This window comes from Schistocerca gregaria, chromosome 1 (genome assembly GCF_023897955.1).
Source record: "Schistocerca gregaria isolate iqSchGreg1 chromosome 1, iqSchGreg1.2, whole genome shotgun sequence".
Taxonomy (NCBI): domain Eukaryota; kingdom Metazoa; phylum Arthropoda; class Insecta; order Orthoptera; family Acrididae; genus Schistocerca; species Schistocerca gregaria.
The window spans coordinates 410,552,705-410,578,027 of NC_064920.1; the positions used below are offsets into that span (position 1 = coordinate 410,552,705).

The following is a 25,323-nucleotide window of genomic DNA, read 5'->3' on the forward strand; positions in this document are numbered from 1 at the left end:
CAGTGCTGTAATAATGTAGAACTTATGACAAGGTTAAGGACGCAACAACAATCACGGGCACCTCACTTCATGTGTGAGTTATCTGTTATGTTTGTATTTACTCTGTTTTGTGTGTCGCCGCAGATTTTTTAATCTCCTTGCAAACGCCAACACAACATGAGAGGGAGGGAGGGGGGAGGGGGAGGAGACGATGCGAATTATTACTACTACGTGCCGTCATTTTACTGTCCGTATTATGGAATGACACATATGATATCCCTTCCAAAGCCACATGGATATCGGTAGCCTCTGACTGTACGCCCCGGATATCACGAAATTGTCATCTAATATTTAGCAGTATCCGTGTTTTTTGGTGTACTATGCAGTGATGCAATGTTCTTCAGGTATGCATGCATGGCAACTGCGACAACTTATTGGTGACATATCAAAATGTGTGCCGGAATGGGACTCGAAACCGGAATTCCCGCTTTGCACCAGTGATTACCTTAACAACTTCCACTATCAGAGTACGCATCCACGTTTGAAGGACACTTCATAGTACAACGAAAGACTCACACTGCAGACAGGACGCGACAATTATAAATAAGTCTCTCCCTGTGCGGGAATAGCGGAAGCTGTGAGAGTGTAGGACATGGACACACGGTGACATATGGGGGTCTGACTCGATCCGTCAGACGTTCTCGATAGCGAAATTTTTTAGGTGACCGCTCCCATAAAGCGGAAAATCTGGGTTCGAATCAGACACAAATTTTCATGTGTCACCAACAAGTCGTGCAGCTGAAGTCTAATCGTATTCGCAACTGCGAAAATATTTCTTCCGTATATTTATCTCTTGTTCGCTCATGATGTCACTGTGCTGCCTCATCTCAAACCTAAGCATCCAAACCACAGTATACCCCGCGAGCCAGTATCTGTCAATTCTCATTTCAAATTGAACAGGGAGAGAGGGGTGGGGGAGAATGTAGCCACTCTCCGACAGATTTTCTTCACTACAGTAGCTTTACTGGTCACACTACAAGTTATTTTACACGTTCCAGATGGAACTTTTCGAAAAACCAAGATTGTCGTTCAAAGGTTCGCCGGCCATGGAAAGGAGGCAGTAATTGGGAAGGAAGTAAGATAGAGGTTGCAGCCTACTCCCTACTTTATTCAGACTGTACATTGAGCAAACAGCAAAGGAAACTAAGGAGATAATTGTAAATTTTGATCTCATGAAGAAGAAATTAAAAACTTAGATATGTCGTTGACGTCGTAATTCTGGCGGAAAGACCAAATTACTTAGAAGGTTGTTGAACAATACGGATATGATCTTTGAAATAGATTATAAGGTAAACATATAAATTTAAGAAAGTGTAATGAACATAGCCGAATTAAATCACGTGCTACTGAGGAAATTATATTACGAAATGACACTCTAAAAGTAGTGGACGAGTTTTGCTCTTTGAGAGGCAAAATTGGATGATGGTCGACTTACAGATGATATAAAATGTAGACTGGAAATAGTCGAGAAAAATGTACATCAAGAACATAAATATTTTATCGTCTAAGATAAATTTAAGTATTAGGAGTATTTCTGAAATCATCCGTCTAGAGTGTAGCCTTATAAGGAGAGGAAACGTGGACAGTAAACACTGTATATTACATACAAGAAGCTTGTAGCCTTATAAGAAGACGAAACTTGGACAATAAACACTGTATAGTATATACAAGAAGCTTTTGAAACGTGGTACCAGCGAGGAATGCTAACGACCATTATAGATGGACGTGATTACTTATGGAGAGGCACTGAATCTAATCAGGGAGAAAAGAAATTTATGACACAATTTAACAAAAAGAAGGAGTAGGTTGATAGAACACATGCTGAGACATCAAAGAATTGCTAGTTCGGAAGTGGAAGGAGGTGTGGGGGATAAAATTATAGAGGAACACCACCAAATGAATGCATGTGACTGTAGTTATGCACCAAAGAAAAGATTAGCGTAGAGAGCTACATCGAAGCAGTCTTCGGACTGGAGACAGCAACAACAGACCATAACAGCCACACAGCTAGATTACTGTGGCACTTTGAAGTGGGAGTTTTTAATTACGATTACGTAAGGTACAAGTACAGGGTGGGCCGTAAGTCACGATCTTAATGTTTTTGTATCGAAACAAGAAGCTGCATGAAAGCCAAACAGGAACATGAAACGACTCCATAGCTCTAGCAGAAATTGTATTTAACAGAAAAAGATAGATGCGAGAGCTGTAATACACAGCACATTCGTTTGTCATCATAACCTTACGTTAAGCTGCTATAGTTGGAAAAGATGCAAGTAATTGTTCGTACGAATCACGCAGCGTCTTCATAACATGATCACTTAATTCATTGATGCTGCCGGGTCGAAATGAACGGTAGCCTTCTTTTCTTCATACAAAGATTTACGGAGGTCCTGGAAATGTTCATCTGAACCGATCGCTTCCTTTTCAGTTTTGCGGATGAGCGAAGCAATGATGCATTTATGCGTTCAGTGACTTCATTATCGTTGTCATATTTCTTGAGCCTTCCGCCGTACGGTGTATCTGTCGCAAATCCAGTTGAAAAGGTCTTTCTGTCCAGTTTTCGAAGACTAGCCTCCTTTTGGGTTTCTCCCACGAGCGATTAAAAAAGTTTTCCCTAATTTCATCATATGTCTCACCCGTTCGTTCCTTTACGTGCAGCCATACGCTAAGAAAAAGATGGTCTTCAATTGTAAATCTACTCGTATCCGCCACTGTATGACGACTGTTCGGAAAGGAAGGGCCCCTCGGCCGCGAAATAGAAAACAGGGTGAAAATCCGATGACGTTTTGCACAGATGTTTTGGCCAATGGCTCTCGTATGTCCGCCAGTGCCCTTAATTGGCTCCCTCTGATGTTCATTTCTTCTCACATGAACCGCTGGCTATGAAAACAGCTTTTTGGGCACAGACAACGAGCTGCAGACCAGTGCAGAGAACTAGCGGAAAGCACAGGCGGCTGCCTTCTACCATGAGGGTATTGGAAAGTTGGTACGACGCTACTACAAATGTCCAAGTCCAGTCATCGACTACGTAGAGAAGTAGCTGGAAGGTGGAGCTAACTGTTGAAAATAAAATATTTTTGATTTTCACAGTGGTTTCTGTTACGTGACCCATCGCATCTTAAATTCCGAATAGTCCTCATAGCATAAATATTTAAAACAGTGTCACCTTGGCACCAAAGCAGAACACGATCACAGGCCGTAGTATTCGCCAGAACCACCCGAAGATACTTACAAGAAAAAAAGTTTTTCATCAGCCCGGTTCCCAGAACTCCTGAAGATCGACGTTGACTGTGGATACTGTACCACAGACACAGTCCCTTTGACTGTTCAGAGATGTCAATAAATCCGCCCAAAGATGTAAACAACCATACATGAGCAGCGCCTATTAGACGAAAGGAGTCTGACAGCTGGTCAGTTCCAGTCATTCCACCAGGAAGGAGGTACACGGCTCGTGTTGTCTGTAGATCAACCATGCCTAGACGGTCAATACCGCGGTTCGATCTCGTCCGCATTGTTACTTTGAGCCAGGAAGGGATATCAACAAGGGAAGTGCCCAGGCACCTCGGAGTGAACCAAAGCGGTGTTTTTCGAACACCCAGGTGATACAGAGAGACAGGAACTGGCCATGACATGCCTCCCTCAGGCCACCCAAGGGCTATTACCGCAGTGGATGACCGCTACCTACAGATTATGGCTCGGAGGAACCCTGACAGCAACGGCAAAATGTTGAATAATGCTTTTCGTGCAGCCACAGGACCTCGTGTTCAGACTCAATCGGTGCGCAATAGGCTGCATGATGCGCAAGTTCACTCCCGACGTCCACGGCGAGGTCTATCTATGCAGCCACGACAACATGCAGCGCGCTACAGATAGTCCCAGCAACATGCCGAATGGACCGCTCAGGTTTCGCGTCACGTTCACTTCACCGACGACTGCCTCATATGCCATCAACCAGACAAGCGTCGGAGGCGTGTTTGGGGGCAACCCGGTCAGGCCGAACTCCTTAGGCACACTGTCCAGCGACTGCAGCAAGGTGGAGGTTCTCTTCTGTTTTGGGGTGGCATTATGTGGGGCCGACGCACGCCGCTGGTGGTCATGGAAGGCGCCGTAACGGCTGTACGATACGTGAATACCACCCTCTGATCGATAGTGCAACCAAATCGGCAGTATTTGGTGAGGCATTCGCCTTCATGGACGACAATTCGCTCCCCCATCGTGCACATCTTGTGAATGACTTCCTTCAGGATAACAATATCGCTCGACTAGGGTGGCCAGCATGTTCTCCAGAGAGTAACCCAATCGAACATTCAGGGGATAGATTGAAAAGGACTGTTTATGGACGACGTGATCCACCAACCACTCTGTGGGATCTAAGCCGAATCGCCTTTGATTTGTGGGACAATCTGGACCAACAGTGCCTTGGTGAACTTGTGGATAGTATGCCACGACGAATATAGGCATGCATCAATGCAAGAGGACATGCTACTGGGTATTAGAGGTAACAGTGTGTACAGCTATCTGAACCACCGCCTCTGTAGGTCTCGCTGTATGGTGGTACAAAATCAATGTGCGGCTTTCTTGACCAACAAAAAGGGGGGAAATGATGTTTATGTTGATCTTTATTCCAATTTTCTGTACAGGTTCCGGAACTGTCAGAATCGACATGATGCAAAACTTTTATTTATGTGCGAATGTGTTAGTTGAATATTTCCCGATCGTGACTTCTGGCCCGCCCTGCAGAAGTGGACCAATGGGAAAAGTTAGTGACAACTGTAAAGTGAAGTCAAAATGACGTGTCACTCGCTGCGATCATCAAACTCGACAGCATTATGTAAAGCACAATTGAATTATTCCATTGCGATATTTGCTAAGAATTGGTTTACTTGATGCTCAGTTTATATCGACATCCCATGTTTCGCCATTTTATTGTAGCAAATCATAGACCAAGACGACTTACTTCTGATAGCTCTTCAATCCACTAACGACCAGAAACAAAGTTTCTTTTCTTCGTCGCAGCCAAATGATGATACAAAAACCATGCCATACGGTATTTTATCTTAATAACTGTGAAATTGAATGTAACATCGAAAAATCACTTTAACCGTGATAGTTAATTACTCAAAATGACGTTTGGACCAGTATCCGTCTGCAATTGCCTCTCCACCATCTCTCGCTTCAATCATTTATCAACCAACATCAGCAAGCTGATTCCTCAGCGGTAACAGCATGCTTCAAACCAGAGGTCTCCAAACCTTTTTGTCATAGACCAAGTGGCAATGGTTTCTGTTTTGTGTAGACTCCTTATCGTTCATACGTTGAATTTTTACAAATTCATGAACTTCAGATGTGTTTTTGACAGCTACATGCACATTTATTACTGTAAACGACATAAAACGCAAATCTAGTAAAATTAATACATAAATGCTTTTAATGACAGGGATAAGCCTGATATTTTATAAGCAAATTTTTAACTTTTGACTTCGGTGTAATAGGTTTAACCACCAATCTCCTCAGCCAGGGATTTCCAGTCTGTTACTTATATAAAAGAAGATTGATAGCCGCGCTGAAACCGTATTCCACGAGGTAAAGATAGAAAAGCTACCACAAACGTGGTTAAAGAAATAATTTACTTACTTTTATCCGGCACTGCTAATCAACATGACATTCACTGACTTTAGATTTTATGGTACCTAACTATACTCTGTTCACAAAAAGATGAACGAGAGCACCCAAGTTCTGCATCGGTAAAAGTCCATAGAAGCCGACAGACTTCAGCCCGCTCATATTTCGTGTCCGATCACTGCTAACCTCAGAGATGTAATACATAACCTTGCGTATATAGCCATTGCGAAGCGATTTTGTGCGGTGTGTGCTATATAGCAAATTAATACATCTCTTAACGTGCCAGACACAATTTCCACTCCGCGAAGAAGGGAAAGAGGTAGTACTCTACTTAGCTAGAAAAATAATTAATAATCAACAAAACGAAAAACCAATCCAAGTTGCAAATATTTTACTTTAATGTTGCGAGCAGAAGAGTTACTCCACTATCTCTCCTAGCAGACGAGACAAACAGTGGTGTATACGGAAGCAAGCTTCAGCTCTATGAGAGGAACTGAGAGTTCTGCTCGATCTGCTTAATTGAGGTCCACTCTCATGGACCCAGATTTTCATTAATTGACCTCCGACTTATTTATTGATTTTATTTTTGTCCTCTGACGTGAACGCTTGTAGGATCTAATCGATCCCTAATGGTCGATATAGACCACTTTGGGAATCACTGCTTTTAACGCAATGAGGTCCAATAACTGTAATTTTAATGACCAGCAGTTTAATAAATGACTGAGAGAGATAGAGAGAGAGTGTGAGAGACGTGACGTTGCAGGACCCTCGCGAGGCGCTGATCCTGAGCCTGAAGCGGGAGGTGGCGTCGCTGCAGGAGGAGAACGAGCACCTGCAGCACGCGCTCCACCTGCACGCCGCCGCCGCCGCCGCCTCCGCCTCCGGCTCCACGGCCGCCGCCAGCGTCGCCGCCACGCTCGCAGGTCAGCAGCTCCAGCCGCTACTCGCAACCACCTCATTAGGTCAGCCTCACTGATTCAACCTCATAAGCTCAAGCCCGATACCGCTGATCGCCAGGAAGCAGTAGCAGTTATAAGTGAATGGAGCGGTGCACACGCTTTCGCAAACCCAGCTTGCCACGGATGCAGCCACTTTGCAGGTGCAACTATTCACTGAACGGGTCAAAAAGTTTCCTGATATACGGGACACATCTCACAAGAAGTATCACGACAGGATTAAGAAGAGAGCCTCATGGTTTCAAATGTGTGTAAAGTTTTGTGAGGGTTTTCCTGTGAAACTGAATCAGGAGATAAGTGATGTAGGTAAACATCACTGTTAAACTGTTCTGCATCTCTGTTCTGCAGGTTGCGCTCTTGCTGGAATTTGGCCATTTAAAAATCGAAATAGACTTTGAATGCGGAGTTGTTATCAGAGGTAGACGCATGAGACATTCCATTTCGGAATTCAATATCCCGAAATTCACACTGTCAAAAGTGTGCCGAGAATACAAAATTTCACGTATTACGTGTCACCACATACGATGCAGAGGCCGACAGCCTTCACTTAGTGACCGAGAGCAGCGGCGTTTGCTTAGAGTTTTTGGTGCTAACAGACAAGCAGCACTGCGTGAAATAACTGACGAAATCAATGTGGGACGTACGACTAACGAATCCGTTGGGACGTTAATGGATTGTGGCAGCACGTAACCGACTGAGGGCCTTTCCTAGGGGCATGACGTTGCCTGCAGCGCTTCTCCTGGGCTCATGGCCATAGCGGTTGGACTATAGAAGACTGGAAAACCGTGGCCTGGTCAGATGAGTCCCGATTTCAGTTGGTAAGGGCTGATGGGAGGGTTCGCGTTTGGTGTAGAACTCAAGAAGCCGTGGTCGCGAGTACTCAACAAGTCACTGTGCAAGCTAGTGGTGGCTCCTTAATGGTGTGCGCTTTGTCCACATGGAATGGACTGGGTCCTCTGGTCCAAATGAACAACAATTGACTCGAAATGGTTATGTTCGGCTACTTGGAGATCAGTTGCAGCCATTCATGGACTTAATGTTTCGAAACAACGATGGATTTTTTAGGGATGGCAGTGAGCAATGTCACCAGGCCACAACTGGTCGCTATTGGTTCGAAGAACATTCTGGACGATTTGAGCGAATGATTTGGCCACCCAGATCGCCCGAAATAAATCTCACGAACTTTTGTGGGACATAATCGAAATGTCAGTTGGTGCGCAAAATCCTGCACCGAAGACACTTTCGCAACTATGGCGGCTATATAGGCAGCTTGGCCTAATATTTCAGCACAAAACTTCCAACAATTTGTTGAGTCCATGCCACGACGGGCAGAAGGAGGTCCGACACGATACAAGGTGGTATCCTATGACTTCTTTCACCTCAATGTAAACTGAATAGTCTTTTACGTTGCGGAACAAATCTGTTCATTGTTGTTACCGAGCGATTTAGATGGTACATTCTCTGTAAAGCAATAAGTGATCATATTTCTTCCACTGTTGAGTCAACTTCCTTCTTGGGTTGAGGGGGCTTCATTGCCCAGATAACATGAATGCTTTTCAAACAGCTACCTTCCTCGTGTAAATTTCGATATGCACTCTTTGTGCAAGACTTCGCACTCAGCCTTACAAACGTTCCTTAATATTTTGTACAATGTTGTGTGGCCGAGTCTCTATTGATAATGCACATCAATAAGAGTTCAGTCATTACCCAGAGATCTGGAAACGATAGAGTGTTGACATTACAGCTGTTTTTACTGTTAATTCATCAAACAGCGGGTATTTATTTTAATCTTCTCGTAGATCTATAAATAGTGTCACGAGCGCAACTTTCAGCAGCCTCGAACTAACCACGAAGTTTGGGAAACCTTCTGTTGCGTATCTAAATATATTCATAAACGAAATAAGGAGACATTGCCTGGTTTCTTCTTCCTAGGTGCACAATGGTTGGCTTCCAGTATAGTACAGCTACATGATTATCGCTGCGATGCAGCTGTGTGCGCACTGAAAGGATTTCTGACGCGATATCTCGCTGCTAGCACGCGCGGCTGTTGCATCGATCCTTAGAGCCAACATTATACAAAAGGTAGAACATCCTCCACTATTTTAGGATAAGGCCCTGGAGGTACATGAAGTAAAGAAGATATGTATGTACTAGTTTTAATGAAAGTGCAAGCAGCCTTGGTCGGAAATGAGTATTTCACTCTGTGCAATGAAGTGAAAGAGCCACGTACATCACCTGACCAAACGTATGCGGACAGCTATTAATGACATGTACGAACGTCTGTGAAGGACTGGCTATCCATTATTCCCCAATAGTTGAAACTAGAGAAGATACTGATACTGGACGCTGAGGTCTGGTGCGAAGTCGACTCTCTAACTCGACCCAGAGCTATTCTGTTGGGTTCAGGTTGGTACTTTGGGCAGGTTAATCCATTAGAGGAATGTTATTGTCCGCAAAGCACGACCACACATATGCTGCTTTATGACAGGGTACATTATCACATTGATAAAAACAATCATCGTCTCCGAATGGTTCCTCTACTATACACAGTTCACAGTATTGTAAAATGCGTTTACGTCCTTCAGCATTCAACGTTTTGTTAAGTGCAATAGGGGGACCACACTCCAACCATGAAAAACATCCCCGTACCGTAACACCACCTCCTCTGCTCGACAGTTCCACTCCACTCTTTCTAACTCCCTGTGCCCAGCCATTGTGTTAGCTGGACTTTGAAGCTCAAGAGTGATTTCTTCCTCTGATTTCGTGTGATTTTTTACAACCGCCGCCGGGGAGGCCCTAAGATCGGCCCCACGGAAAGTCTTTCGCTGCCTGCCAGACGTTGGAATGATCTCCCACTCGACCACTGGTGACGGGTCAACCTCAGTGCAGGCAGTACCCTGGGCGGCCACAGCAGTGGATCGATCGGGGGACACGTGGGTCGTGCTCGACGTCCCTCGCAATCCCGCGTCCGACCCTCCACAGTGACGCTCCTTGGCAGCAGCCTCAAGCTGTGTGACGGATGCCAACAATACCTGCAGTTGTGAGAGAAGGGTCACCAACTCAGCTCGCATCTGTACACAGCAATCACAGTGCCTATCCATTTCTGAGCTCCCTCCTGTTTGAAACTCGTAAAGATATGTAATAAACAAACCGTGTACTCGCCTTATTAGCAGCAGAAACTCGTGGTGCTCTCTCACTGACGGATTAACCGACACTGAGCTGTTCTAAGCAAAAACAAACGAAAGCCTGAACGATACGAGGGTCGATACAACGGTCGATGGCAACGGCGGTACTGTACGCTACACTGTTTTTAAAATGAAATGAAAGGTTGCCCCTAGTAAGCACTCAAACACGCAAGAAATTACAAAAATATACTAGTAACTACAAAGGTAACTGAAAAGCAGTCGCTCCTGTTTGAAGTTCGTAAAAATATGTAATAAACAAATGGTGTACTCGCCATATTAGAGCAGGAAAACTCGTGCATGCCTCGGGGATGACAAGCAATTATCGACACTGTGGGTGACTGAACGTAGTTCATTGTCGAAAACATTTTGCTACTGGTTAACACTAGCACGATCTTACGTGATAGACTGTCTACGTTGAACAGTTAACATTAAAAGCATATCATCAAACAAAGAATCGTTATTAAGATCTACTAATAGAACACTACTTGCTGCCACCCTGTTTGAATGGTACACGTTACCTGAATTCATTCGAGATGTACTGCCACAGTTGCTGGAAGCTGCATCTCTTATATGCTAGAAGGTGTAGTTTCAATACGACTGTCCACCATCCCATCTCACTTTATGTTCGTGAGCACCTGGGGGATACGTACCACCTCTGTTGGAGTGGAAGAGGAAGTACTGTCCCTTCCCAGTGCCATCGCCACATCTTACTCCTATGGATTCTTTTCCTAGAGTGTTTCTTAACAGCTTTGGTGTACGAAACACCAGCAGAAACCGAAGAGGAACTGATTGGTAGGGTCCTAGCTGCCTGTCCCAATCTTCAGCAAACAACGGGCATATTTAAGTGAGTGCAGCTAAATTTTACGTGGTGTTGTAATGGATACAGAGATCCTGGATGTCACCGCTCTGAACATTGTAACCATCCCTGATGCATTTGTGCCGGCCGCGGTGGCCGAGCGGTTCTAGGCGCTTCAGTCCGGAAACCGCACGACTTCTACGGTCGCAGGTTCGAATCCTGCCTCGGGCATGGATGTATCTGATGTCCTTAGCTTAGTTCTGTTTAAGTAGTTCTAAGTTCTAGGGGACTGATGACCTCAGATGTTAAGTCCCATAGTGCTCAGAGCCATTTGAACCTGATGCATCTGTCACACAGATGACATCAAAGACTAATACGCGCGCAAAGTCACTGAAATCTCCTGATTGATCCACTCTGCTGCTACTGCTTTCCTACTGACAACACATAACCCCTCCCCCCCACCTCTTTCTATACTGGCGGATCCGCCTCCCGTGGCATCTAGTTATCAATTCCGTATCACATAGGGCGTCCGGATACTTTTGATCAAATAGTATTTTAAGCAAATAACTGAGCAACTTTTATGTATATTTTCGTATTTTTCCATTTTTATTTCATGTTTCTCTTTCGAGCTGCTGTTAACTTTTGGTATTTTGTACCGCCAGGCAACTTCATAGTGCCCATGGGGGCCATATTAGCTGAAATAAAGTGTTCATTTCAAAATAAAACAACAACCTACACAGAAAGATGACTTCCTTCAAGAAACTTTACCTAACGCAAACGGTCACTCATTCAATGTACGCGACACTTTTGAAACAGCACCATCAGACCACAGAGCGCACAAATCACCTCTTATAGACGCAAAGACGAGCTCCAAGAAGTTCCATAAAATTTGTTTTAACATTTAGATTCTTCAGGCGATCAGCGTTACAAAAAGGATCTTCCACTGGCCACTTACTGCTTCTACTAATATTTTTACTGTTCCTCAAAGAACGACTTCTAGTCTGCGCTTTTAAAAATTTATTTCCAATAAGTGCTGGAAAACATCTGTCGTCATGAAAAATTATCAACCCCTATGCCAGAAAATTTGGCTCCAGCACAAACCGTTTTAGACGGATTACGGGAAGTGAGACCTTAACTTTTCACGGCGAATTGAAAGTTCAAATAACTTACGGGTTTCCTTGCACATTGCTTCCTTTTCCATTTGTGCCTTGAGAATGGCAGGGTGTGCTCCTGTCGAAATATCGGCGGTGGTCGACGACGTCACCCGGCAGCAAACCCGTAAGTTATTTGGATTACAGGAAGTCCAATCCGGCCTCTCCAGGACGGATGAAGTCAGCCCCCTTCCTCCAGATACCAGAAACTGGGACTTCAGTCTACAGTGACCAAAAAGAACCATTCAATGGACTGGGAATGACATGATGCAGTATGTTCAGTGTAATCACTCGGTATTGGCGTTTCTCCTGACACACCAAAATGCTACATCCATTTTCTGCGTTTGAAACATGTTCTCATAAGAAATACAAAATACTTGCCTCAAACTGTGCATTGATATTGTATTTATTCTATTGTGTACAAGGGCAGGGAAGGGGGAAAAGGTCATTGCATCCGGCTTACAGAGACAATATGCAGTCGGTCTAAAGGGCTGCTGTTAAATGGCACAACAAGAAATTAGGTAAAATAAATGGGATGTATTTCAGTGCACGGTATACAAGGGCCGCTCCTGGGGTTAGAAGTTACCAGGTTTAGGACAGTCTTGGATGTCGAACGACTAATTGAAATGGGCAACGGAATGGGAGGCGGTTCATGCTAACTTACGTTGGTGGCTGGTTTTGAAACGCAGAACCAGAGGCTCTGCCTCCTGAGGAAGACGTATTTTCTGCTCGAGAACTGGATCACAAGAGAGAGAGGCAACTGTACTCTGCACTGCGGAACGTTCTAGCGTCCACACACGTAACCTGTATCCGACGCACGCTATTGGCTAAAGCCATTGGCTTGAACTCCCTAGCAGTTTCAGCAGTCTCTTGTCAGCAGCTTTAACTGGACAAGACTGCCTCAGTTCTGAAAGACAGGCAACTTGGGTCACGTTGCCACAGCGTAAGTTGGTATGTGAGAAAACTTGTAAAGATTTGACTGGGCCTTTGAAAAAAATTTTTAAATCATATCCCTAAAGTAGTCCTTGACTGACTGCCACCCTTTGCTTTGTTTTGGCTGAGATTCAGCTCATAGCTTTTATTTGACTACTAGAAAACACTGTACGCATAGGCTGGGTGATATAAAGAAATATTCAAGATACATTGTCTGTTTGCACGGAAGTATGACCTCCCGTTCATTTACCAATCTTTGTTGGCAGCATTTCGTTGTTATCTGTCTCCAGTCTTTAAGAAGAGGGTGTTATCGCACAGGGCAATCTCAACACGACTTCTCCCTCGCGCGGCCAGGAAAGATCGATACACAGTTCTTAGAACAAATTGCTGCACTCTGACTAACGACTTACTCAGATATCAAGAGCAAACAGACGAGCGTCAGCGAGTCTAACTCATTGCTTTCTTTCATAGCCTATGATTTCAGTAATGAGTTCGTTGCAGAAACGAGTCTATATCATCAGGGACCCTTCCTTTTATTAGAACTTGTTGAACCAGACAAACCCTTTTGATAATTGCTTTATTAACAAGACTGTTTAAATTTGGTTTACAGATGGAGTAAAGAATGATAAGTATTTTAGTCTACAAAGGTAAACACTGCGCTGTAAAGCTGAGATCATATCTTTTAACATTTCCCAGAATTCACTCGTAGAGTAACATATTTTTATTTAGTTTTCCTTAGTCGCTCGGTGAATATTGACTGAACGATGGTTAGAGTACTTACTAGCATTAACTTTTTTCGCATTGGTAAACGAATTGCACTTCCTGTGAGATCGGCAGCAGCTCCTAAAACACCACCAGTCAAAAGAACAAAGTACGAGGACGAGAAAGTTTACTCATAAGTACAGCAATTTCATTGCGTATTTTATTGTTGCAGTTACACAATAATAACAATAATAATAAGTACATTCGAAAATTTTGAAACATCTGCAGAGACGCAGGTGACTGCAATAGTAAGGTAATTGTTACAAGTGTAGAACATGTACCTCATGATATTTTCTTAAAACCCCTGTCGTGAGGCAACTTTTGTGGGTTGAAAGCCACGCTGTCTGTCACAATAGTGTCGTTCATTTGGGAACTTCTGACACCGCGTGACGAAGGAAAGCTATCACACATTATTCAAACACTCACAGAAATGATGGCCAAAAAAACGGAAGTAACTGACAGCTTCAGAACATTTTTAAGTTTTTCCATTGAGTTGTAACAAATGAAAAGTGCGAATAGCGTTTTACCGCAAAGCAATAAATAAACATTAGAACAGTAAATGTAATCGCAACACCAGAGGACTGTCCAAATTGGGAAACACGGACAACGATCGATCTGAAGTGGGCTAGTGCATAGATATTGTACTGCATGCAATGCGGAGTAGAGGTCGACGTCGCTGATCAAAAACAAATATTTGTTATTGAGAATTTATCTTTTCTAAAATGTTCTCTGATTTTCTTATGTTTGTAATGCTTCCATGTTCTGAACCATTACATGTATGTATAAATATCATCTCTCTCCGTGTGAGTCCGCAGCTCGTGGTCGTGCGGTAGCGTTCACGCTTCCCGCGCCCGGTTCCCGGGTTCTATTCCCGGCGGGGTCAGGGATTTTCTCTGTCACGTGATGACTGGGTGTTGTGTGATGTCCTTAGGCTAGTTAGGTTTAAGTAGTTCTAAGTTCTAGGGGACTGATGACCATAGATGTTAAGTCCCATAGTGCTCAGAGCCATTTTTTTTCTCTCCGTGTGAGAGGCAGTTCTGTTCTGCCTATACGTTGGTGTCCGTAATAAACGTGCCCTCAGTGCTAAGTTTTGTACTTCACTGACGAACACTCTTTTGCTTCCATAATGAGATTTTCACTCTTCAGTGGAGTGTGCGTTGATATGAAACTTCGTGGGAGATTAAAACTATGTGCCGGACCGAGACTCGAACTCAAGACCTTTGCCTTTCGCGGGCAAGTGCTCTACTCTATTGTTTACGATGTGGCACTATTTGGTGCAAGTGCTGGGTACTTCAAAACATTTACTTCACCGTCGCTCCGATTAGATAACGTAAAAGACGTCCCCTATACGGACAGGAATCAGAATACAAGTAAGTAAATCGTATATTCAGGAGGTCGGTGGATTCCAAAAGAACATTATACGACAGCTGCGCGTCAGGCATCCATCAGTGTTTTCCAGAGACTCTGGTGAGGACTCGATGAAGTGGTTGAAAGGATGCGACCGCGGCACCAAATATAGCAGCTTGGACGACATGATGCGTTTGGCAAATGAGTGCTTTTTCTTCGACGGCACAGCCCAGCAGTGTTTCCAGAACAATGAGGGGAAGCTCAATAGCTGAGAGAAATTCCGATCCAAACGGATAACAACGTTTGGCGACAAACAGCGGCTAGTCCGCTAACAGAAGAACAATCGAAAAAAAGGGCCCAGGTCGTGGGGAAATGATGCAGTCGTGGATACACAACGTTTTCGTCTTAGGCCGCATCGTAAATCCGAGTATGACAGAAGCCGCCGAAGTCTCACACTTGATGAATGGAGTCGCAGAGGACATGTACCAAGCTATTCTGGTAAAGGACGGAGAGGTATTACCAATGGCGGAATGTGGTCCCTATGGTAGTTATGGAAGGCCACCATCGGCTCGCTCCTCCTATACAAAACATAGTAAGGGAAGAGATATAGCAGTGTATGGCAGCCAGAAATGTCGGATCGATTTCAGAAGATTTAGCAGTCATGGATGTCGACCGCATACGTCAGAAATTAATGAAAAGAATTGGAGACGAGGTGTATCGATATATAGCACCAATCTCCGCCACTAGTTGAACGCGCCACGAAACATGGGGTCGGCCAACTCTCAATTATACGCCGCAGTCATCAAATGACAACCCAGCATCCGACCAATGTTGTTGTTGTTGTTGTCTTCAGTCCTGAGACTGGTTTGATGCAGCTCTCCATGCTAATCTATCCTGTGCAAGCTTCTTCATCTCCCAGTACCTATTGCAACCTACATCCTTCTGAATCTGCTTAGTGTAGTCATCTCTTGGTCTACCTCTACGATTTTTACCCTCCACGCTGCCCTCCAATACTAAATTGGTGATCCCTTGATGCCTCAGAACATGTCGTACCAACCGATCCCTCCTTCTGGTCAAGTTGTGCTACAAACTTCTCTTCTCCCCAATCCTATTCAATACTTCCTCATTAGATATGTGATCTACCCATCTAATCTGCAGCATTCTTCTGTAGCACCACATTTCGAAAGCTTCTATTCTCTTCTTGTCCAAACTATTTATCGTCCATGTTTCACTTCCATACATGGCTACACTCCATACAAATACTTTCAGAAATGGCTTCCTGACACTTAAATCTATACTCGATGTTAACAAATTCTTCTTCAGAAACGCTTTCCTTGCCATTGCCAGTCTACATTTTATATCCTCTCTACTTCGACCATCATCAGTTATTTTGCTCCCCAAATAGCAAAACTCCTTTACTACTTTAAGTGTCTCATTTCCTAATCTAATTCCCTCAGCATCACCCGACTTAATTCGACTACATTCCATTATCCTCGTTTTGCTTTTGTTGATGTTCATCTTATATCCTCCTTTTAAGGCACTGTCCATACCGTTCAACTGCTCTTCCAAGTCCTTTGCTGTCTCTGACAGAATTACAGTGTCATCGGCGAACCTCTAAGTTATTATTTCTTCTCCCTGGATTTTAGTACCTACTCCGAATTTTTCTTTTGTTTCCTTTACTGCTTGCTCAATATACAGATTGAATAACATCGGGGAGAGACTACAACCCTGTCTCACTCCTTTCCCAACCACTGCTTCCCTTTCATGTCCCTCGACTCTTATAATTGCCATCTGGTTTCTGTACAAATTGTAAATACCCTTTCGCTCCCTGTATTTTACCCCTGCCACCTTCAGAATTTGAAAGAGAGTATTCCAGTCAACATTGTCAAAAGCTTTCTCTAAGTCTACAAATGCTAGAAACGTAGGTTTGCCTTTCCTTAATCTTTCTTCTAAGATAAGTCGTAAGGTCAGTATTGCCTCACGTGTTCCAGTATTTCTACGGAATCCAAACTGATCTTCCTCAAGGTCGGCTTCTACTAGTTTTTCCATTCGTCTGTAAAGAATTCGAGTTAGTATTTTGCAGCTGTGGCTTATTAGACTGATTGTTCGGTAGTTTTCACATCTGTCAACACCTGCTTTCTTTGGGATTGGAATTATTATATTCTTCTTGAAGAGTGAGGGTATTTCGCGTGTTTCATACATCTTGCTCACCAGATGGTACAGTTTTGTCAGGACTGCCTCTCCCAAGGCCGTCAGTAGTTTCAATGGAATGTTGTCTACTCCGGGGGCCTTGTTTCGACTCAGGTCTTTCAGTGCTCTGTCAAACTCTTCACGCAGTATCGTATCTCCCATTTCATCTTCATCTACATCCTCTTCCATTTCCATAATATTGTCCTCAAGTACATCGCCCTTGTATAGACCCTCTATATACTCCTTCCACCTTCCTGCTTTCCCTTGTTTGCTTAGAACTGGGTTTCCATCTGAGCTCTTGATATTCATACAAGTGGTTCTCTTTTCTCCAAAGGTCTCTTTAATTTTCCTGTAGGCAGTATCTATCTTATCCCTAGTGAGATAAGCCTCTACATCCTTCGTCTTTTTACCTACTTGATCCTCTGCTGCCTTCACTACCTCATCCCTCAAAGCTACCCATTCTTCTTCTACTGTATTTCTTTCCCCCATTTCTGTCAATTGTTCCCTTATGCTCTCCCTGAAACTCTGTACAACCTCTGGTTCTTTCAGTTTATCCAGGTCCCATCTCCTTAAATTCCCACCTTTTTGCAGTTCACTCGACCAATGTAAGTACAACAAACTCCTCCGCCTAGTAGAACACACATTTGGAGGACGGAGGAAAACACGCCGATATGTTTCCACCGTGGACACCCTGGACACATTGTACGCTCTTGCAGAGAAAGAAGACGAGTGTTTGACAACTACAACGCCGCAAGACTTCAATCATCCCAATAGTCCTATTCACGCCAGTCAACAGACGAACTGTGCGGCGAAACCCATCGCCTATCTTGGACGACATAACTCCCCAACACGCCATAGCCGTTCCTCGTCGCTGTTCAGAGGTACCAGCCACTGGCGTAGCCACCAGTTTCTGCAAAACTAAGCAGGGCGATTGCCTATGGAGGAGGGGCCGCCACAGATGGAAATCCTCCATGGACGACAGTTACCAACATGCCAGGAAATCTTATCCACGTCGTCCACGCGGTAATTGACTTAATGCATTATTTTTCTGTAAAGCCGAATGCTTATCGTCACCAGTTAAGAAGACTATATTCCCTAATACGACAGCGATTGTGCTGATGGTCTTGATGGAAAATACGTCCAGTCAACAGGAGCACGTATTGCGAGAATTACTGTTAATGTTATTCTCGGATGGGCCTTGTTGCAGGCAACACAGGCAGTCATAGTTTGCGGAAGATCAGAGCCGCAGATTGGCGAACCTATTCTTACAACCAAGCGTAACAAAGATTGCTCTTTTCGGTTGTTTGCCGTAGAAAACGTTGTTATACCATTATCAACAACGAGATGAGTTCACGGTCGTCAGTCTAGAAGCTCAGTTAAACTGAGAAGCTTTTGTCGATTGCAAAAACAAACTACTCATGCTCGCAAAGCAAATCTACATACCAGCGATGATCTTAAGCATTGTAGGTGGTCAAGGATAACACTGGGTCACCAGCTGCCAGGAGCAATCACAACTCATCGCTAACAGTACGCCGTAGCAAGAGCCGAACCAGTCCAGGAAGGGCAGATCAGTGCTGTCGAAGAGAAACCGTGCGCCGCTACTTCTTCAGAAAACGTAGTGGAGGAAGCTACCACACAGGCCTGGCTTGACTGGAAACAACGTCGGCGAGTTGCCTGCAGTTGACTGGCGTGAATAGGACTATTGGGATGATTGAAGTCTTGAGACGTTGCAGTTGTCGAACACTCGTTGGCGAGTGTCCTACACCAATATTCAGGCGCTTTCAATTTCGCTGTGGAGAAAAGATAAACCAAGCAGCCCACGGTAAAACATTATATCAACGCTGGGAATCATCCTGAAATTAGGCAGCTATTGTATAGTGCGTCGCCAGCTAGACGACACATAATTCGGGAGGACGGCATGGTGTTTCTGCGTCGACTACCGACGACTGAGAAATCTTACGCAAAAAAAAATTCCATTGACTGTCGTGCATTGATGATAGTCTAGACTATTCAGAGGATTAAAGAATTTCCCAACCACAGACATGAAGACAGGCTACTGGTAAATTGAGACTGATGAAGCTGATGGCGGAAAGGCTGCTTGATAACGCCAGGTGGACTCTATAAGTTCAAGGCTATGACCTCTGGACTGTGTAACACACTAGCCACCTTCGAGTATGTGACAGACATCTTGTTTCGACACCTTAAACGGCCGAAGTGTCTATACTATCCGGATGACATTGTCCTTTTTTCGTAGATATTTGAAGATCATCCAAGCTGCCTAACAGCCGTGCTGGAGCGTTTTCGGATGGCAGGTCTGTACCTGAATCCAAAAAGTTGCCTCTTCGTCGCCCAAGAAACAAATATCTTGGGTCACCTAATTAATCGCTATCGAATCCGTCGCGATCCAGAGAAAATAAGAGCAGTCAGAGATTTTCCGACTTCTCGGCCTCTTCGCGATGTGAGAATCTCAGAATGTGCTCTTACAACCTACGATTCATAAAGAACTTCTGTACCAAGACACGTCCCTTGCAAGATCTACTACAGGGAGACGCCAAATTTTCTTGGAAAAAGATGCAAAAATTGTCTTTCGTTGTCCTTTCGTCTGCAGATCCAACGTTTTATGAAAATAGCGGTGTCGCACGAATTTAGGAAGATGCTGGAAAGATGACAACTTGTGCTTCCATTGTAAGGTCTGAGATGAAGTACTCTACAACTGAGGGAGAGTGCCTTGCGGTTGTATTGGACATCAACAGGTTCCAGCTGTATTTATTTGGCAAACGATTTACCGTTGAGACACATCGTCACTCCTATGCTGATTGACTGATTGACTAGCCTGAAGGATCCATTGGGCCAACTATCATGATGGGCACTGAGGCTTCAGGCATACAAGTTCACAGTGCTATACAAGAGAGTCTTTTAAGGAATCATTTGGCAGAACACGGCAGCATAGATGAAATCTCAGTCATGGTTGCATTAAATGGCATTGCTGCGGAACAGAGGGAAGATCAACCACTGCTGAAAACAATATAATTGTTGAATTAGGAGGAACTGGCCATAGGAGAATTCAATTTAATAAACGGAGCATTGTCTTAGAGGACCTATGATCCAGTGAGGCTATCCTGAGGTAATTCCTTGATGCTCCAATAATTGGTCACCCGGAATTCATGAAGACTCTAGACGAGATCAGGTATATTATCATTGGCCACGTCTCCACTGTGCCATTAGAGACTATGTGAGCCACAGTAAGGAAGGCCAACGTCGGAAGCACATGCCTGTAAGGTTCCTGATACCAATTCCGCCTACAACAGCACCTTTCCACCGGACTGAAATCGGCCTCTTTGGTAGGTTCTCGAAGTCGACAAACAGCAGTAAATGGATAATAATCTACACTGACTAACTCTCCTGCTACGCCTGTCACCAAAGCTGTGCTCATTGCCAAGGCTCTGGAAATTCCAAGGATCATTGTAAGTAACATCATTTGGAAACACAGAACACCCCGTCTGATGATTTACGATTGTCCAAAGGTTTTCGAGTCAGGACTAGTATCAGAATATCACGTTGCAACACCACTCACAGAATGACAACTGCCTGCTCCCACGAACAAATGTCCTCACAGGACACTTCAATAAGACTTTGGCATATAAGCTCTGGATCAATGTTGATGTCGAACAGAGGCTGATGTCGCGAGGCCAAAAAGACAATGCCTGTACTTTTCCCACGAGGATTACCAAACTTTTCTGCTATTAATGATTACTAGCAGCATTATTCACAATATACAACAGCTAATATTTCCGACAGTGAAACCATTTGAATGGGAGACGTTTTCACACTTGCAATAATCAATCTCACTTAAGCCCATTCATAAATAATAATAAGATGGGGGTCTGAAGCAGCAGTGGCTATTTCCCCATTTCAGCTGTCAACGATATGTTGAATTATCTCTCTATCGAGAGATTGAAAATGTATTTGAGACAACTGAGAGCATAACAATGCGGTTATAATCTGTGTTCTAAAACAAGACCTCGTACTGAAGTATAGGGCAGTTTTTTCCAGTTCTCAACATCGCACTATTAATACACACTTGCTTCATTACTACAATACTTACAGCCAAAAGAAGAACAAATGTAAATCAAGGTACTGTACACTATTTTGTTGGGATAGAAATATCTACGAGCACAAGTGTGTCCACAACTTCTGTTTTTCTTGTAACAACTGAGAAACAATAATTGCAAATTTTAAGAATATCATCCAACGAAACATTTTCTCAATCTGGTTATTGACACAAACGCATCACAGTCTAAGTTCAATTGGTCAGATATACCAGTTGGCAGATATACCTGCCAACGTCTGATAGTTTTGTTTTTGAATTATCGCAGTGTAACAACACGGTGATAAATAACAACAGGGACATTTCAACATTAGTGGATTACGGAGGCATAAAAGTTGTCAACTGATTTTGTCTGTTGATAAATATATATAAACATATAAAATGTATAAAGGAGAAACGTTAGTACCAAAAATCTCGAAAAGTACTTGATTGATTTACTTCAAAATTAATGGCCGATTTAATACAAATTTCTATATCCAGATGAAACAATGAAGAAAATTAATGTAAAATTAAATGCCTAACAAGCGAAATATATCGAGGTAAACTGAATTCCTCCTGTGAGAATAAAGTACAATGGCAACACCCATCCTAGATATAGTACCATCAGACGCCACTAGATCGTGGCACGAGGGAAATCTCAAGAATTTGACAGAAATATGATTTCAAACTCTTATTTATTGGTTAGCTGTCGCTTTACATATGACATGTACCCTAGAAGATGTTTTAGTCCATGTTCAAAGTTACTTTTATAATTAATATCCACAGTGTCATACAAATGTTGAGACAGGTTGCGGATATAGTACTAACAAAAGTCACTAGATCACGAGCTGGTCAAAAAAAAATCAAACACAACACAAAATTTCCCAAACTGTGATGTAAACTGTTACGAACAGTTTGAGTCGTCCACAAATGCTGCCCTACTTGAAGCAGTGAAACCTAAGCTGAAATAATAGAAAACGAATTCTCCCAAAATACAAGAGATATTAATCACAAAATGTAACAACAGATGGTGAATTCCCGTTGCCACCCAGTGACTCAAATACGTCCTTCAATTTATAGCTATTCCAGTTTCCCATGCGGCTTGCATTCACTATGAGTATCAGCAAGGCACAGGGCCAGTCACTTTGCACAGCAGATATTAAACATACTGGGCTGCAGCTTGTTATACAGTAGACAATTATTCCCGCTTTGCAGCTGTTATGTAGTCGCAGTGAGTGGCTTGCAGTCTATGGTAATAGCAAGTCTGTACATCCCTGGTTCAGCCCGTCCCTACACGTTATAGTGTCCACGCTTTGCTAACATTGGCTAGTTGCAGTTGGCTAGCACTGGAAACAGCTCCATGTCTGCGTTTTTTGCTCGCTAGCACATCTCTAAAGTTGTTGCCAAGCTGCACAAGTACGTAGATCCACACCGGCAGCTGGAGTTCCCGGCCGCGGCGGTTGAGTGAGAGTTGTGTGTTGCGTGTTGCGTGTGTCGCAGGTTCGGCGGACCCGCGGTCTCCGGCGCCGGACGCGTCGGCGCTGGCGGGCATGGAGCGCGAGGAGCTGGTGGAGCTGGCGAGGCACTATGTGTCCGAGAACGCGGCGCTGCGCAGGGAGAACCTCGAGCTGTTCAGCACGCGCGAGCTGCTGCTGCGCGACCAGGAGGTCGTCTGCCGCGAGAACGAGCGACTCCTCAAGAAGCTCGAGGACGTCAACTCGTGAGTCCCCTCGTCCTTCTGGGCTCTTGGACGCCTCCCTTCTAAAATTCAGGCACCATTAGGGAATCTCTGCTCTCTAAAGTGTACTACATGACCCAGTCATCAGACATCCTTGTTATCTGTTCCAAGTGGCCGGCCGGGGTGGCCGAGCGGTTCTAGGCGCCACAATCTGGAACCGCGCGACCGCTACGATCGCAGGTTCGAATCCTGCCTCGGGCATGGATGTGTGTGATGTCCTTAGGTTAGTTAGGTTTACGTAGTTCTAAGTTCTAGGGGACTGATGACCTAAGATGTTAAGTCCCAAATGCTCAGCGCCATTTGAGCCATTTGACAGAATCAGAGGTTCTATAGACTTTCAGAGGGAGCATTAGGGAACGATGGACAAGAACAGGGGAAAGGAATAAAGTAGAAGAACAATGGGTAGCTTTGAGAGATGAAACAGTGGAGGCAGCAGAGGATGAAGTAGGTAAAAAGACGAGGGCTTGTAGAAATGCAAGGTATAGCAAGAGATATTGAATTTAATTCATGAAAGCAGAAACATAAATGTTCAGTAAGGAATCAGGCGAAAGGTAGTACCAAAGTCTAAAAGGTTAGATCTACAATAATTGCAGAATGCTAAGCAGAAATGGCTAGAGGACAACTGTAAGGGTATAGAAGCATGCATCACTAGGAGCAAGATAAATGCTGCCTACAGGAAAATTAAAGAGACCTTTGGATATCAAGAGCTCAGATGGAAAACCAGTCCTAAGCAAAGAAGGGAAAGCAGAAAGGTGGAAGGAGTATATAGAGGGTCCATACAAGGGAGATGTACTTGAGGGCAATATTGCGGACATGGAAGAGGACGTAGCTGAAGATGAAATGGGAGATATGATACTGCGCGAAGAATTTGATAGAGCACTGAAAGAGCTACGTCGAAACAAGGCCCTGGGAGTAAACAACATTCCATCAAAACTACTGATAATCTTGGGAGAGAGAGCCATGACAAAACTCTGGTGAGCAAGATGTATGAGACAGGCGAAATACTCTAAGACTTGAAGAAGAATATAATAATTCCAATTCCAAGGCAAGCAGCTGATGACAAGTTCGAAAATTACCCAACTATCAGTTTAATAAGTCATTGTTGCAAAATACTAACACAAATTACTATCGGAAGACTGGAAAAACTGGTAGAAGCTGACTTTGGAGAAGATCAGTTTGGATTCCGAAGAAATGTAGGAACAGACATGGCAACAGACCCTCTGACGTAACTTAGAAGATAGTGTATGGAAAGGCAAACCTATTTTTATACCATTTGTAGGCTTAAAGAAAGTTTTTGACAATGTTGACTGAAACACTCTCTTTGAAATTCTGAATGTAACAGGGATAAAACACAGGTAGGAGACTTGTACAGAACCCAGATGGCAGTTGTAAGAATAGAGGGACTTCAAAGGCAGGTAGCAGTTGCGCCAGGGTTTAGCATATAGCCGATTTAGTCAATCTGTATGTAGAGCAAGCAGTAAAGGAGACAAAAGAAGAATTTGAAGTAAGAATTAAAGTTCAGGGAGAATACAAAAATACTTTGAGGTTTGCCGAAAACATTGTAATTCTATCAGAGACAGCAAAGAGCTTGGAAGACAGTTAAACAGAATAAACAATGTCTTGGAAGGCGGATACAAGATGAACAGCAACAAAAGCAAAACAAGGATAATGAAATATAGTCAAATTAAATCAGGCGATGTTGAGGGAATTAGATTAGGAAACAGGACACGTAAAATAGTAGATGAGTTTTGTTATTTGGGTAACAAAATAACTGATGGTGGCTAAGTAGAAAGAATATAAAATGTAGACTAGCAATGGCAAGTAAAAACGTTTTACAAAAGAAATTTGTTAACATGGAATACTGATTTAAGAGTTAGAAGTCTTTTCTGAAGGTATTTGTCTGGAGTGCAGCCATGGATTGAAATGAAACGTGGATGATAAACATTTTATGCAGGAAGAGAATAGAGGTTTTTCGAATGTGGTGCTACAGAAGAATGCTGAAGATTAGATGAGCAAATCATTCAACTAACGAGGAGGTACTGAATAGAATTGGGGAGAAGAGAAATTTGTGCCACAACATAGCTAGAAGACGGGATCGGTTGTTAGGGCACATTCTGAACCATCAAGGGATCACTAGTTTAGTACTGGAAGGAAGCATGGGGGGGGGGGGGGGGGGCGCAGGCTAAAAATGGTAGAAGAAACAAAGATATGAATACAGTAAGCAGATTCAGAATAATTCAGGTTGCAATAGTTACTCGGAGGGGCTTGCACGGGATAGACCACCATGGAGAGCTGAATCGAATCATTCTTTGGAGTGAAGACAACAACAGTAACGAATTACAATTGTAAGTTTCGTGTGTGATCAACAGCAACTGTGTAAGTTGTAAATAACTTTGGTTTAATGCTGCAAACTTATCACAGAAATACACGCATTTACATAGTTTACAATGTGACAATGTTATGACAGTTGTCAAATGAACGCATCTTGTCCTCAGAAAGCCAAATAATCCTAAACAC

General features: G+C 43.6%; 1 protein-coding gene across 1 annotated transcript in view; it reads left to right on the forward strand.

Moving 5' to 3' along the window:
- The window catches only part of LOC126349718 (kinesin-like protein KIF12), a 568,557-nt gene that overhangs the window by 487,369 nt on the left and 55,865 nt on the right, over positions 1 to 25,323 (forward strand). Inside the window, exons 12-13 of the mRNA XM_050002454.1 lie at positions 6,425 to 6,584; positions 22,569 to 22,788. Of these exons, the coding sequence (XP_049858411.1) occupies positions 6,425 to 6,584; positions 22,569 to 22,788 (380 nt within the window). The remainder of the gene's footprint in view (positions 1 to 6,424; positions 6,585 to 22,568; positions 22,789 to 25,323) is intronic.